At 31.5% G+C, this 16808-nt stretch overlaps 2 protein-coding genes and 1 long non-coding RNA gene across 11 annotated transcripts in view; 1 reads left to right on the top strand and 2 right to left on the bottom strand.

The window, feature by feature from the left end:
• Positions 1-7252: 7252 nt before the first annotated feature.
• Positions 7253-9873, bottom strand: LOC122627886. 5 transcript variants are annotated; one of them, XR_006326940.1, is made up of 3 exons: positions 9079-9873; positions 7985-9008; positions 7253-7905 (listed from the first exon to the last, which is right to left on the bottom strand). It is a non-coding gene; the product is annotated as an uncharacterized LOC122627886 (long non-coding RNA). The 5 variants fall into 5 exon arrangements; XR_006326943.1 differs by having other exon boundaries at positions 8201-9008; XR_006326941.1 differs by having other exon boundaries at positions 7253-7850; positions 8201-9008.
• A 1248-nt stretch (positions 9874-11121) lies between these two features.
• LOC122627885 (probable RNA polymerase II nuclear localization protein SLC7A6OS) lies at positions 11122-12837 on the top strand. Its single transcript, XM_043809502.1, has 3 exons — positions 11122-11542; positions 11629-11889; positions 11977-12837. The coding sequence occupies exons 1-3, from the start codon at positions 11375-11377 to the stop codon at positions 12409-12411; spliced, it is 864 nt and encodes a 287-aa protein (XP_043665437.1). The 5' UTR covers positions 11122-11374; the 3' UTR covers positions 12412-12837.
• Positions 12838-14217: 1380 nt separating this feature from the next.
• The window catches only part of LOC122627882 (zinc finger protein ush), a 137678-nt gene continuing 135087 nt past the window's right edge, over positions 14218-16808 (bottom strand). For all 5 annotated transcript variants that reach the window (XM_043809494.1, XM_043809496.1, XM_043809492.1 and 2 more), the window contains exons 4-7: positions 16085-16808; positions 15729-15987; positions 15409-15642; positions 14218-15254 (exon numbers count right to left, since the gene is read on the bottom strand). The exon at positions 16085-16808 is cut by the window's right edge and continues 432 nt beyond it. In XM_043809494.1, coding sequence (XP_043665429.1) covers positions 14832-15254; positions 15409-15642; positions 15729-15987; positions 16085-16808 — 1640 coding nt within the window. In that variant the 3' untranslated portion in view covers positions 14218-14831. The remainder of the gene's footprint in view (positions 15255-15408; positions 15643-15728; positions 15988-16084) is intronic.

Below are 16808 nucleotides of genomic sequence, written 5' to 3'. Positions count from 1 at the left end.
CAAAATCGAACTTTCCTATTTCTAAAAATCGTCCTCTATGGGCCAAACAACGCAGAGATGCTTGAAGTTTATCTTCCGCCAAAGAATTTAGAAGGATGTCTACACCTGCACCATCGGTTTGTTGCAAAATTATTTTTTCGAAGCTAGTATCTCGAGAATTTCCAATATGATTATCGTGGATACTAGGAAATGTCTTTTTAATGAATTTACGCTTTTCTAAGAAATCGACCGTAGTAAATACTTCACAGCCTTCACGAAGAGCTAAGTTAATCGCAGCTTGCCCTATTCTATCAGAACCAGCATGGATAAGGATTTTGTCACCCTCCTGCATTTCTCCGTTAATGTAAAGTGCAGCTATGCATGTGCAGTAAATACACGGTACTGTCGCTGCATCCTCCAAACTCCAACTATCAGGTACTGTCCAAGAAAAAGTTTCGTCCAATTGACAAAGGTTCGATAAACATCTGAAAAAAATATTATTAGTTTGATTTACTTTCATTTTTCAATATTTTGCGTAGAGGATTTGATAATGGTTTGCGTAATGAATTCACCTGTTGCGGTTAACTCCCATAATCCTACGTCCACTAATACTTTTACCACTATATTCACATCCAATTACACAATCTACGTCTTTTCTACTTCCTTCTTCTGATGCTACTTTACCGGTTGACAACATCACATCTTTAAAATTCAATGATGCATAGTGAATACTAACAAGATCTCCATTTTGATAATCCTTTGTAATTCCTCCTTCAATCCAACGTATCGTACTTAAATCTCCGCGTGTCTGTTTAAAAATATTTTTTTATTATTATATGCTACTAATAATAATAGGATAAAATATTTTCATTCATACCACTTGATTAATAATGGCGTGATACGTGAATTTGGGCACGCGAGATGGAAGTACCTGATGCCTATATGAGCCCCAAATATTCCCTGGTCGTAAAACATTAGTAAGGAGATCAGTTTCGAGTTGTTCGGAGTAAAATGGTATTTTCAGAAAAAATTTGGGGGCTTTAAGATCTTGAATTAAAACAGCTCGGAAGATGTTGCCACCAGGTTTTTTCTGTAAGCAATTAATGAATCCTAAGAGACCGAACTCAAACCTCTTAAGTAGTTGAATATGTATCGATATTACTTGAACCGCAGCTATAATAACGGACAAATATAAGATGTTGTCTAACATGTTATTACCTTTCTCGGTTAAAATCTCATAAATATTGAGTTTATGCGATTTTAACATGGCGTTGTATTCCTCTATTGATTTAGCAAATATAGGTGTCTTCATGATAGCTTGACCTAATAGATTTCAAATACAATACTGTATACTTAATAATTGCACTTATGGTTATTTTTATAATGTTAAGTTTAGGAGAATATATTAGGACAGAAATATTCATACCTGTTTTAGATCATTTTGAATCCATTCCAAAGAAGACAAAACATATTGGCTTCTTCGTACCGGAAAAACTTTTAATCTCCCTTATTTTCGTGTGAAATGGTTTAAGATCAGCTATCGTGTATCCTCGATATAAATGATCTGGCACTGCTTTGAGATGAATATCATGAAGAGGACGGATAAATTTGACATTTAGCGCTATCTATTACTGATCTATGCAAAAAGATGGTGGATGTTCACCACTCTAACAAACAATTTCTTTACTTCTTCTATTAAAAAGCAATTTGATTCTTTTTGCGTACCTCATTTAATATATTACGTACGTCTTTTTAATTACGTTACGTATCTCTTTAACATATTAATATTACTACTTTTGCGGTATGTCCTGAAACAGTTACGAGTCTAGGCAAATCATCATCAGCTGGCAATCCATTATTGAGCTTTATTTTTGAGTTTTCCAATCAATATTTCATAAATGTTGAGTTTACGCGACTTTAGTATTTTGCATTTTGTTAGATGGAAACGTTATTCCTTCTTCTTTATAACCGTCACAATTCGTTTTCGCATGAATATTCGTAGCATATATTCTCTTAGTAGTTTTTGCTTTTTGTAGAAATGCTACAGAGATGCCTTCACTACGGATGTAACCATTTACATCTTCATCGAAAACCTTACAACGACCATCCTGGTTCAATAATCCTATCAGAGTCGACCAAGTGAAAAATTAGAATAATTATAATAATTAGATGATAAATAAAAAATCTTTGCTGAATTTGCTCTAATTTATACCTAAGCAATTAATATATAGAGATACGTATGGGTGGAGACAAAGATTTGATCCACCGACGATAACATAATCACATTATCCACTACGTATTCCGTCGCTCTATAAGCGTGTTCTATCGCTCAAAGACTTAAGTTACTCCCTGAATCTACCACAAGGAATGGTCCAGTTACACCCAACCAAAATGAAATATTTTAAGACATCATATTTCTAGTACTGCCCATGATATCTAAGCCATTCGCCTACATTCAAAAAGAAATACTTTTTGTCTTAACCATCCGCAATCGATAATTTATATGCTGATCCTTTGATCATTTCATGCATTTGAAGTTTACTATGAAGTCAAGATATTTCGAAATCGGTGAAACATGTACCTATGAATACACCTGTTCTTGTTCCATGAATATCTTCTGAATTAAACCCAGCATCTACTATAGTTTCGTAAGTATGTTCAAGCATCATTTTATTCATTGAATCCATCGTATGATCTTGCTTGAAATGTATTCCAAAAAATATTGCATCAAATTTTTGAATGTTGTTAATTTTACTGTTTCGCTTTAAAATTTCTGGATGATCTTATGAAATATAATGATAGAAAAATATTAACGTTAACTATCTTATCCTGTTACATATAAATAGTATAATCGATATCTAGTTTTATCTTTCAATTCCTCTACATTATTGGATTCCGGAAATAACAACTTTTTTGCCTGATTTCTGGACTGGCATATTTGATAAATTTATACGATTCTTCTGATTTCTTATATTCACTCATGGTATTTGATCTTTTTTGTTACTGCACGAAATGGAATGAAGAATTGTCAATTGACAATGAAAGTATTTCTTCAATACAGAATCGTTATCGGCGAATCTCCTCATCGTTACTGACGGATTGTTATATTTCCTTCCAAGAAATTCGTTAATTGATGCCACCCATACATTTTCTTTCCATTTAATACTATGTATCCAAATGAAAAGAACATATCTTCAAATTAATACTTAACCGCCTGTCTTTTCATTCGTATTATGTAATACGTCGGCATTATTCTATGACAAGGAAAATAAATTTTATTGTAATACGATGTGTTTTTGATAACTGGAAATCTTATGTTTATATTTTACAAAATATATGCAACCTTTCTCAAAAAACTTTTTTATTATAGATAATACTTTGACCATTAATGGTTCAATTAACATAAAAATGGAAGAATCTATTCCTGAAGAAAACATATTCATATTTCCATTTTCTATCGACGTCATAAAATTTTTACTTGCAAATTATTTAGCTGATTACTGGTTCCAATGAGAAATCGTTAACAATAAAATAGCATTATTCAATAACCAAAGTGTCAAATTTTATCTTAATACGGTAAGCATTTGATAATCGATAGTTTTAAATTTATATTTTAAACGATCATTGTACATTAATAGTCATCTCTATAAAACTGTAAAAGTATAAACGTAGTCGTTTGATAATTTTAATAAAAATAACATTTCCAAACTTTCGAATTTTTAAAAAATTGTAACTATCGAATTGTCTAAATATTGTCAAAGAATTCAGAGATCCCTTCACCATTGGGTAAAATCTGATTTTTAAAAATAATTTTGTATGAAGCATAAGAAAAGAAATTGATTTGAAATTGTAACTCAATCACTTTATATCTAATAGAGATAGTGGCTTAATATGTAGTAGAAAAAGTTTTCGTTCAGAGGTCTATTGAATTATGGTCATACATCATTTTGGTATATATATCAATTTTCACCATTCCTCTTCACACTTTGCTGGATATTTATGTGAAATGTGTTGGAGAGACATATCTATTGATTCAATCAATTCGAGATCCGTCTTCATTTATGTTAAATGTGCAAGATCTATTCGTTAAAGTTGCAGATTTTATATTCACGTTGCGTGATAATGCATTTTTACCATGCATATTGGACTATTTTGAATGTAATCGAGTTAATCGCAAAAGAATCAAAAAGAAATTAAAAATTATAAAGAATTAAAAAAAATAAAAATGAGGAACAAAAAATCATAAAATAGAAAACAAGTTCCTTTTTACATCACTGTTATTATATTTCTTTCCGAAAAATTAATAATCTAATAACATTTACCAATACCTAACGCTACAATCCACTCAAATAAAACAGGATATTTAAAACTGAACTTTGAATTACCTGTTTCTCTATTCATGTTCGGTAATAAGTCAATACATTTTAGTACCAGAGAAATTCCAAATTTTTTTTATTGAGGTAACAACTGAAATTATATATCTAATATGTTTTCAAAAATTTGCAGTCAGTGATTACATTTTTATTAAATAGAAACTATAATAAAGAAATTTATTTCATCAATTCCATATATCTTACAAAATATATTATTATAGGTTGGCCTAGAAGAATTTGGAATAAACTCGAAACGAGTAGGCCATTTTACCGAAAAAATTTTAACTAACATCAAGTATTTGTCTGTTTTCAATGGGAACTCGTCCTAAGCAGACATGACTCATGAACGTTCCGTATTAAATATTTGCTATTATCTTTAAGAGAATTTATAAATGTTAATTTTGTAGATAAGTTGATTCTTGTTAAACATTAAAACTCATTTTACGGTTTAAAGCAGAATTGCGCGTAATATTTTGAGGATAGTTGTACCTATTTTTCCTCAAGCTATCCTATCATAAATCACATCTTCAGTAATGATTACGTTTAATTTAAAAACAGAAAAAAAAAACAAATCTAGGAATAAAATATATGCGTATTTTCATTTCCGATTAACGTTACAAATTTTTTTTTGCATTTTATTAATACGTACATACGTTAGACTGAACGTATATAATATTGTTAACAATGAAATAAAACTATTCAATGATAAAATGATCAACTTTCGTCGTAATATGATAGATATTATTAAATTGAAATCTTAAAAATAAAATCTTATTAAAATAAAATGAGAAAGCATATGTGCATTAATAATCGTAATTGATCACATGATAATTTTAATAAAAATTCTACGTTTCTAAATTATCAATAATAGTAATAAATTTAATAATATCCTTAATACTGACAATTTTATTATTATATAAAACATATATGGTTTTCAAATTTATTTACACTTGCGTTATAATCAACAATTCAGATTAACTAATTATCACACTGTTCTTGTACTCAAACTTCGAATCACATAAACGAGATTTGTTAAAGAAGAGAAGTATAACGAATCAATTTTCACCATATCCTGTTCATACTTTGTTGGATATTTATGTGAGATGTATTGGAGAGACATATTTAACGATTCAATCAATTCGAGATACATTTTCATTTTTATGTTAAATGTGGAAGATCTATTTATGTTAAATTTGCAGATTTTATGCTCAGGTTGCGTGATAATTCACCGAACTCGTAATAACATGAAGGTGCGATGGCAGAATAGTTTTCAATGAGTTGAACGACTCTTATGCTTAATACGAGATTATAAGAATTGAAATCGTTTAATAATAACGTTCATATATTATATATTTAATTATATTTTTATTCTAATACGCCAATTATATATAAATAAAAACACGATAACAAATTTAATCTCTATTGTGACGGATATTCTTATGTGTCGATGGCTACTGTAGGGTGAAGGACGAAAGACCTTTACTCGAAACATTTCCAATTGTTAAAAAATAGCGATTGATCGGTAGCATGGACTATTTCGGTCTCGTGATTCTACGAATTAAGAGGTTCATAGAATTGAATGAGCAGTCTGACTATAAGAATAAGTTTTAACTTTATTTTATAAATCGTTTTTCGTCACCGAATTATGTCAGAGATTGAAGCTGTGCTCCGTAAACAAATGGCTTCGACCTATTTTTATAATCTTAAATCATCAAATAAAATTTTAATAAAGTTTGATTGATCAATGCGTAAACACAGATGTGGCGAAATATCTTAAACTAATAATATCTTGACCATACGTATTTATGTGTATATGTATGTATGTGTATATATGTATGTGTATATGTATGTATACATTCCAACTGGAAATATAGTAGCTCTCTCTCTCTCTCTCTCTCTCTCTCTCTCTCTCTCTCTCTCTCTCTCTCTCTCTCTCCCTCCCTCCCTGTGTGTGTGTGTAATATACACACACATAGCTACTATATTTCCAGTTGGAATCAGAAAAAACCGAAAATATTAGGACATCGACTATATCATTTGCTCAAATTAATAGAAGAATTTCTAATAGAAGAAAATTGTTATGTTAAGTTTCGTGAGAAAACTGGCTAGAACACATTATTAGAAGATTAAAGCACTTTCAAAATTATTAATTTAATATATTCTCAAAAATTTAAGACACTTCTTGTATTCTGTTATTGAATCTCTAAGATTTCTTTTGTAAACATATCTAAATGACGCTATCTGTGCGACCGTAACGTATTTAAAATAACAGAAAATTCCATTATAATAACATAACAATAACAGAAAAGTGTTGTTGATAGAATACTTCGAAGAGTTGTAATAACAAGATACGCAAACAGGAGGATCATCTATTCCGTAATTTTGAAACTAAACACAACTGATCGCTCCTGTTAAGATTGTAACAAGTAACATCGTACGTTGGATATTCTAGTACACAACGTTAACCCGGCCTGCAGAAAGGCACGGTGAAAGGTTTCCTAATGGAAAAGTCTCCTTAAGTGAACGTAAAATCGCGAATAGAATCACGATAAAACAAAAAGATAAAGTTCCACGGGGAAAAAATCGTAATACTCGTTTGATCGATGTCTCATTTGCTCATATAAGCATAAATAAATTAGATTGATATTTTGTATTGAAAAGATTATAAGATCCAAGCAAAATGTCCAATATTATTAAAGCTAGTCGCGAATAAATCCTACCCTTATAACAAGTACGAGGCTCCATGTACTTTTTCTGCAAATATAATTTAAATAGCAAAAGATAATATTCAATTATCTGCTATACTTTTCAAATATTTATCACGTATCAAACACTATTCCTCCATGCATATTCTTTATTTTAATATAAGAATTAATTTGTCAGATAAAGCTGATAAATTTTAAAACTTACAATCCATAATCATATTTGATATTTAGTGCAAATAATAACAGCAGTTTGAACATTGTGACTGTTGTTCTTACATATGGTATTGGTTTTGGATCGTATGGCATAATTGCTTGTAATCTGACATTCAGAGAGCGAATAGCATTTTTTTGATTCCTTTTGTTTAGGGACATTAAAAATACGTTACGTTGATAGAACATTAAAAAATGTTTTTACTTTCTCATTCTACATATTGTATTTTTTTAATTCAAATTCAAGTTGCAAAATAATGTTGGAAAATAGAATATGCCTTATGAAAAGTAAAAAAAGAAGATGCCTTTTAGAAAAATACAAATGAACTTCTGCACTGTTAATAGCCATACATGTCTTCATTATACCAAACAAAATATTGATTTCCAGTTCTTCCTATGATGACGAATGCAATTATTGCTGTATAAGCATTTTCAGATGCCGAGGAGTCCTGCCAACCAAAATAAGTTGACTAATAAATCTTTTGGTTTCTAACTTTCGTGTGAGTTCAATAGCTACAAGCAATCCAAATGAATACTCCACTAACATGAAATCATTTCAATCTTTAAATTTATCTAATATGTGCTGTAATATGTAAAAATTATATACCATATTAATGTGCAATTCTCTTTATAGATACCTATAACATAAGATGAATTTCAAATTGTAATTTAAATTGTTAAAACAAATATATATAACAAAGAAGAACATCAACTTACTTTCCTCAAATGGTTTCCAGCTGTCATGAATTTAAGTGCTACATGTATTTGATCTTGACTAAAAACTGTCCGAACAATTGGTTCGATAGTATTCTTTAATGAATTTACATTAGTAACGAGATCCGTTTCGAGTGGTCCGAAGTAAAGTGTTAATTTCAAAGAATTCAGAGCTTTAAGATCTTGAAATAGATCTTAAAACAACTCAGATATTCTCACCAGCTTCTTTCCGTAAGCAATTAATGAATCCTAAGAGACCCGACTCAAAGTTTCCTTCTTCAATGAGTGTGACTCTCATTTTGCTGATATCCTCTTCTTGTTTTCTTTCAAGTATAGCTTGCACTTTTTGCAACTAGTTAAATTCATTGCTCTTAACGTTAACAATCATAGTCTGTACCAGGATTTTATTTATCTTTTTTAAAAGTATCCAAGATTCCCCGGAGGTACATTTTTTTAAAACTATACATAATTGAAATTCCTATAAAATCGATAAGTCTAATGATTGTATTGCTTTTTTCAAGAAATAAAAGAAAAGCTCCATTTTTTATAGATTTAAAAAATTTTTTCAAGCGGTTTTTCTCTTCGTTCGTGAACAAATCATGTCCAATAGTAAATGGATTGGTATCACCCATTTCTATCATATTTGATTCTGAAACTATGACATCTTTAGGAATATCTTCCAATTTATTTTTTAATACAAATACATTAATATTAGCTTTAACTAAAAGCAAATTATTTAAAATATCTAACAATACTGGAGAGATGAGTTCCTCAGTTGAAATATTGTCCTTATCTTCAACAAGTTTGACTGTCTTTACTTTGAACATGGCATATTTTCAAAAGTGATATGTATAAATAATATTACTATTTCTCATAATGACGTTTCCTTTCTGTCACTATAAGCAGTGAATTTATATTCTTTGATAATTGGATCACTGATAGATCTCTTTTTATAGATAGTAGCTCTAATTTTATAGATTTCCACTTTTAATTGCATCAATGTCTTTGAAAAATTGTATAGGTACACCTGAAATAAAAAATATGCATTATAAACAATTGATAAGAAAGAATTACATATATTACTTTATGTATATTACTTTAAATCCATATATTACTTCACATTTCATTAATATTAAGTATAGTATTTTTATTTTTCATTAGTAGTCAAACTTTAAAAATATTCTTGATGATCTTTAGGATCTATTATCAATTTTCGAATTTCAATCAGCATAAATACCCAAACTCTAGGGTCCAAACTGATAATTTTCATCTATAACATATTATCCATGAATGCTACCCAATTATTTTTCCATTTGATATATTCTTTTTTCCCAAAATAGATGCGCTGCGTATGCTTTGGAAGTGACTGCTATATCGGTAACCACATTTCAACCACAATTTCAATTTTATAGATATCTTTTTCAGCTAATTCTTTTTTTTTTCATTGTAAATATTTTTCTTGATCACATCAAAGAATACTTTCATCTCAGATAAATTTGTTGCAAAACAAATCTTTCAAAAAATTTGGCAGCATCTCTTATGATGATTTTGAATTTACTGCTATTTATTTGAAAATCATGTATTCAAATCTTTAAAAAATAATTTATACATGGTAGGAAGTAATTATTTTTGTGAATCATGACCATCGTTTTAAGTGTTCTCTCTTTAAAGACGTTGGTAATTCAATTGAACTTTATATTTTTAATGACAACAGACATTCAGGTATACAAATTTCCTATTATAATACCTAATGTTTGCCAAATCAAACATATATATATTGTTGCAGGAAACAAATTTCTATCATCAATTACATGATTGTTTATATACTCATAATTATTATTGGTCATTGATATTGCAACAATCCATTCTCCGGAAATAATTTTTTCTTGCATTCTGAAGATGTTATAAATCAATTATACGAATGTTTCTATCTAAACATGACATGATATTACACTTTAACATTGAATTCAAGAAACATTCAAATTATTAGTTCTTTTCGCTTTCTTATAATTCTTAACTAATGAGTAGGAATATCATTAGAATATCCGAACTTAAAGGATATTTTACAAGTGAAGATAATTTAATAAGATCAATTTATAAGCTTGCATTATATTTAACATCCTAATATTAGTTTCCCTAATCCTTATAGAAAAACTTCAGCGTTATCTTTACGATTTTTTAGTGCAATATATAAACTTAAAGAACTACGTTTGATGATGTTCATATGAAGAAGCTACCGTAACTCATTCTGATATTTTAATAAGCTTTGGACAGATAATAAAAATCAGAAAATACACGTCTGGTTATTCATATCTATTGATTTAAATTTCTAAGATATCATCAAATTTTTTTAAATATGTAATTTCTTTTATATTTTACAAATTGGAAACAGAGATTTTGTAAGCAATGCATAGCACATTCATAATTCAGATATTGCAGATACAAGATAAAATAATTCTGTTAGTTTCTTTTTATTATATCGATATAAATGAATATAATCAACTAATTTATTTTTTTGTTTTCCTTATTTGATATAATAACAAAAGAAGAAAGGACGTATTATTTTATGTGATAGTTTTTTGCACGAATTATCAATAAATTGCCGTGTCCTTGATAATTTTGACATGACTACCCATCGATAAATACGTCTCATGTTTTAATTTATATTTATATTTTATTAGAATTAAATATTTACATTTTAATTATTTTAAATTATACTTGATTAAAAATGATATATTATAAATATCCACTAATTATTTTTGACAAAACATTCGATAAGATCATGTTTTTTATCGCAAATTTATACACTAGTTATTAAATGTGTCAATTACATTTATTATCGTATATGTATTTTTCGCGAAATGAAACATATCGACGTCATATCTAACACAGATCACTACGAGATGCATATCACCATTAAAAGAAAATAAAAATACGAGTAATTGAAAAGTACGAATCCACGAACATAACCCAAATGCAACCCGATTGTTAGATATGGTGAGAGGAGCATAACCTACCAAGCTTATACACCGATACGTAGTCGTATGGTAGGGCAGTATATGACTTGTAGTTCATATTTTGTCCATATCTGGCGTTGAAATCACGCACTCTTCGAAAGAAAAATAATGAACAGTATAATGGTTTACAGTGTATCTATCTACAGAGTAGTTTATCGATGATTCACAACATAAACGTAAAAAGATCGAAACTCATATAATAGTGAACTACTTCATAAACGCGTTATAAGCATTTTTCAGTTGACTCGGAATTTGTTTATTAACAAAAGAAAAGAAAACATTTCTACATTATCGGCGTTTTACAAAAATTCTTTCCAACAGTGTCTTGTGCTAAGTAGCATTTGAGGTCCCGTTTGCTTTTAAGAAGACAACAAAAATGGCAGCAATTTTACGTGTTAAACGTAGACACAACGATGAACCATTAAATGCTTTGGTGATCGCATGTAAACGGTGTAAAACTACTGAAAATGATGAGATTGAAAATGCGACTGATTTAGCACCAGTAACCGCGGTTGTAAAATTTGCTGGAACAATCACGAATCAGGTAAGTTTTTTTTGTCTTTTTCAAAAACAATATATACACTATGTGATAAATAAATAAATTAAAAACAATATTAATTGTTTCAATAGAACGAAGATGTCATCGAACATTTAGTGAAGACTGTGGGTAAAAATGAATTAAAAGCAAATTATAAGCGGCATGTTGTGGATGTTAAGAATGTAATACGCGAAAGAACTAAACAAATATCTATGGAAAATAGATATAAAGTCGTTAATTGTTGTCGTTCTTTGGATACATTAAATACTAATGAGTTAGAAGATACTATGACTGTAATAGATGTTGAAGACTCTCTTTCATGTTCAACTACAAAAAACGTAGATTCTGAAACAGTACGTGATGAACTAACATTTATTTTTATATAACGTTACTTGTATGAAATATTTTGTATATATGTGTATATATTTATGTTGTTTCAGTTGGAAAATTTTGTATACGATTTATATTATACTCAAACTGGTAATGATATGATAATAGATGATCTTGTATCCGTTCATGGTTTTGAACAAGAATTTGTATTCGATATGTTTAAAGACGAAAATGATTCCAGTAATGGATATGAAACTGAAGATTCCAATTCAGAATCTCATTGGTGGAACGATTATCCGGATACTGAACATTCAGATTTATCTGTAGATGAAGACGACATGAGAAGAGCTGTTATGAACATTAACCTAGATGATGATGAATCATCAGATCTTTCAAGCGAAGATGATTTTATATGTGCTATAAATAAGAAAGATGTGGAACAATATGGTTATAAATATGCACAATATAAAGCAAAAATAAAGCAAGAATTAAGTGATACTGAAAGTGATTCAAGCGATGATGTTTCTGTATCACGAATTTTGTGACGATGATCACGATATTATATCCTTAAAAAAATTATCATATAAAGTTGTGGAATAATTATGATCATATGTCCTTGATTAATATACCAATAGATTTGTATTTGTAGCAGATAATTTTTAAAATGTGTAAGTCTTATGAATTTGATTGCATTCCAGAAAAATATTTTATGAATATAAATGAATTAAAAAATTATTTTCATTTATACTTTTTCTATATTAGTGTGACAAGTGTGAGTGTTGTGACAGTATGTCTAGACTATTTTATTATAGTAATGTATATCGCTTGAAATAAAACAAAAAATATTTTGAATATGTGAAGGATAAAGTGAAAATCTGATTAAATAATAAGTGAAAGTATTATAGATACTCTATTCCCTTGACTTCTTCTGTTTTAATACCTGTAACAAAATAATTATGGTTTGTAAAGGTTGTAGAATTTTATTTGCATGTTTATATATTTATTACATATTTGTATAGATATATCTTGTGTGTAAAATTCATCTATCAAAATAAAAACAATAAAGTAAGCCTAGCATCGAGATGTTTGACAAAGGAAGATGTTTAGAAATATGAAAAAGAAAACTGTTCTTATTGAAAGAATGATGCGTAACACTATGCCACGTTATATAAACGTGATGGAAGTACCGGATAGAGATTTACAAATTTTCGCAACAAGTTATCTTCCGCTATATAATGTTAAATTTCATATTCAAGGTTTATGCATAATAAATTCCGACCACTTTTTCTTTCTGAGGGAATTAATTAATAAGTATTGCTCTATAAATAATATAACAAGAATACTCTCATGAAAGTATTTCAGAATACGTTCTATATAAATTTATCGGGGGAAAGCATTTTACATTAATTGTGTATATGAAAGTCAACAATAATCGTAGGAAGTTATTTAAATCAAGTAAATAGCCGATATTCTTGACGGCACTTTCTGCATCAGAATTCCGTATTAATTAATATTTAAACTCCTATCAAATTTTTATCATGAGGCCTTCGCACGAAGAAGTTGATGTCTTTTTAATGAACTCGTCATATGATATGGGTAGTACTGCGTATACACGTAACATGACCTTAACTCTAATTTTTACATTTACGCGCTCGCAATGAGTCGTGACTTGTATACAAGTACTCGCGGTGCTTTTTGATTGTATATGTGTGTCCATGTTTATGTTATGTACCTGCGTGTACGTGTTTATATGTACTTGTGTGTATGTGTTATGTAAACAGTGTCGTTAAAAATTCGCCGATTTTTATTGGAATTTAAATTATGATAATTTGACTATAATTTTATAAATAAAAGAAAATGTAACATAACGTAATGCAATGTAATTCGTGTGCTGAGACAGAACGAAGATTCGGTAGAAAATATCTGCCTAAATAATAATGCTTTTTGGCAAACTCACTTACGTTCGTGGAACGGTTATCGATGCACTAGTTACCCAACAAGTGTGAATGCGCCCTCATAGTTACCTACATATTTATACAGGAAATTTTCAAAAGATAACTGAATGTGACTCGCGTAAACGTGTTTTTCTTCTTTTTTTTTTCTTTTCCTCCTTATGTCGAAGGTAGACAAATTTTTCTTTCTACTAAATCTTTAAGCTCCCAAGAAAAGGAAGGGAGAGATATATATATGACGACACATGAAATCTTCAGTTATTCATAACCATCCTGTATATACATGTATGTGACCCTATATCGCCGACGTAACTTAATAGATTCAAAAATTGAGATTGGTATCATTATTTAAGATCGTTTCTACCTTTCCATAATACTCTAAGTATCTACTGTACAACATTTTACACTCACTTAATCATCTTTATTTAACCTTAGGTATGTCGATAATTACTATATACTACGAGATTATTGAATAGTCATGAGATTGCACAACTTTAATCGGATCGTCGATCGTGGTTCGGGAGATAAGCGCACCGATCATCTCATCTAACCGCAATTATTCTTTTATATACAAGAAGAATGATACGTTAAGCGTCACCATAAGATCGATATGATTTATATCTTATTAATTTGATCGATCCAACGGTAAACGATCTGACAGAAGGATCGATCGGCTCGCGACACTTTTGCCGCTTTATTATCGTTCGCGTAATTTTCCATGAATTCTATATACGAGAGTGCTTATGTACACATTATTGATGCGATTCGTCGGTTTATAATAAGTACGAAGAATTCCCTGGATCGACAAAAATCACATGATGGTAGTCAACTAAGTCGGTTAATCTGTAATCGCTATCATATTATATGTATATATTAACTGGCAACAATTAACAGATCCATCATCGTACACGTTCGCATCCATGTTTTTTATTAATTCGAGAGAAAACAACGCGAAGATGAAATGTCTTTCGAGGATGGACATTGTTATCCAATACGTCGTACGTTATAATAATCTAAAGTACGGATGCCTCGGTTCTACCGCTGGGCGGAGTCGTGGCGTTTGTCGAATTGTTGTTATTGTTGTTGTTGTTATTGTTACTCGCCTCACCGGCGTGACTCGAACAATAGAACTTTTTGTGCGCTATGAATGTGCTCAAATAATTGAAACTTATGTCGCATGACCGACAATAACGTGGTCCAGTCTTATTAGGATCGAGACTTTCCTCAGGCGGTGGACTCTCCTCGCGTTCTTGCTTCACCTTGCTGGTCACAGCCGCGGGTGGTGGCAAAACTGGTGGTTGAGGACTTTTGCGGACTTCGCTCTTCCCGTTGATCTGTACCTCCGCTGGTATTTCTTCCGGTGTGGTGGCAGGAGCAGGTTCGGGAGTAGGAAGAACGGCTTCGTCGTCGAGTACGCACGTTATGTAATTTTCTTCCTATGGAAAGAAAGTAATTTCGTCGTGTATCTTTTTCTTGTTTTGTTTTTTTTTGTTTTGTTTCTTTTTTGTCGTTTCTTCATTTTTTTTTGTTCTTTTCCATTTCGAAGAGACGTCGATTGAATTTTTCAATTTTTCATATAGACAACCATACCTGAAGATCCGTGCCACGTTTCTCAAAGTGCATTCTTATGTGCGTTCGCATGCCACGTAACGTATTCCCTTTATAACGGCAAATCGTACATCTAAATGCTTTGACACCCTGATGAGCATCCATGTGACGTTGCGCTGCACCGGCCGTTGGACTGACAGCACCGCATACGGGACACCGCCAACCACCGGTCGGTCCACCGCTGCAAGTGTGCGTACTACCTGTTTCGATTATCGCCTAAAAACGTTTATATCGTTCATGATATTTAAGTTGAACGCAACAAACCTTTGATTGTTTATTCATTTGTTTAATTGTTCACCTACCTTACATTTGGTGCACCGAGAATGGTGTTCTTGCGATTCGGGCCTCTTTGGACAGTAAAAAGCTTGATGAGCAACGAGATTATCCATGGAAGCGAATTTAATACCACATGCTGCACAGATTAACTGCACCAGTGGTGGTGAAGGAGTGCTAGGCGGTGGAGGGCTATTACTCACAGTCGTTTCCCTTGCTTGGCAATAATGTTTCTTGTGAGCGACGAAGTTTTCGTGTCGACAAAAGACGATGTTGCACTCCTTGCATCTGAAATGATATTTTTTTCGTCATAAATAATATCTTGAAAAGTAAGACCTTTTATAAGAAGGAACAACTTTCTTCTTCTATAAGAGTATAGACTCACCTGGAGACACCATGTTTAACGAGGACACCAGGTACGGGCACGGGAACAGGAGGAGGTGGTAACTCAGCTAGTCTGAGGGCTAGCTCGGTTTGAGGTGGTGGAGGTGCGGATCCGGTGCTGCTGCTTTGATTCGTACCGATCGACCTTGCTCGTGGACTGGCACTACCTCTGGACGATCTCGGGCTTCCTGGTGGAGGAGGAAGCGAAGTTGGTGCCGGCGATACTCTGTTTTCTTTCTCGTCCTGATGTGCCGTCGGTGATCTTCTAACGCTGAGATCAAGAGGTGTCGAAACGGATGGCGAGGTGGAGGAACCAACGAGCGATGCTGGTGTGGTAGGTTTGTTGGCTGCTCTAAGGACGGCTGGTGGTTCGGTGATGGTATTCGTACTGGCTAAGCCTCTCATCATTGGCTGCAAGGATCCATTTGGCAGTAGAAAGCAGGCCGTGTCGGGAGCGGGAAGAGCTGGTGCAGCTAGCACGCTGGCACCTCGTATGAGGGAATACGGCACAATGAGAATCGGATTGGTAGGTAATGCCAAACATGGCTGAGGTGGCGGAGAATCACCAGGACTCGAACTTGTAGGTGGTGAAGCTTTAGCCGAGGAAGATGCTCCTGTTGGTGCAGGAGGTGGTGGCGGGGGTGCACCATCCTTGACAACGTGCCTGGTACTACAGTAATGCGTTTTATGAGCCCGATAAGTCTTCAACGAATTAAATCTGATGT

The sequence above is a fragment of the Vespula pensylvanica genome, chromosome 3, assembly GCF_014466175.1.
Source record: "Vespula pensylvanica isolate Volc-1 chromosome 3, ASM1446617v1, whole genome shotgun sequence".
NCBI lineage: Eukaryota > Metazoa > Arthropoda > Insecta > Hymenoptera > Vespidae > Vespula > Vespula pensylvanica.
Note: the sequence above shows the minus strand (reverse complement) of the source record. Positions and strands in the feature narration are given on the sequence as shown.

Bases quoted from the DNA above. Each gene is read 5' to 3' on its own strand.
- LOC122627885 (XM_043809502.1), top strand. From the start codon at position 11,375: ATGGCAGCAATTTTACGTGTTAAACGTAGACACAACGATGAACCATTA. The intron at 11,543-11,628 runs GTAAGTTTTTTT...TTGTTTCAATAG, and splicing joins CTGGAACAATCACGAATCAG to AACGAAGATGTCATCGAACA. The intron at 11,890-11,976 runs GTACGTGATGAA...ATGTTGTTTCAG, and splicing joins AAAACGTAGATTCTGAAACA to TTGGAAAATTTTGTATACGA.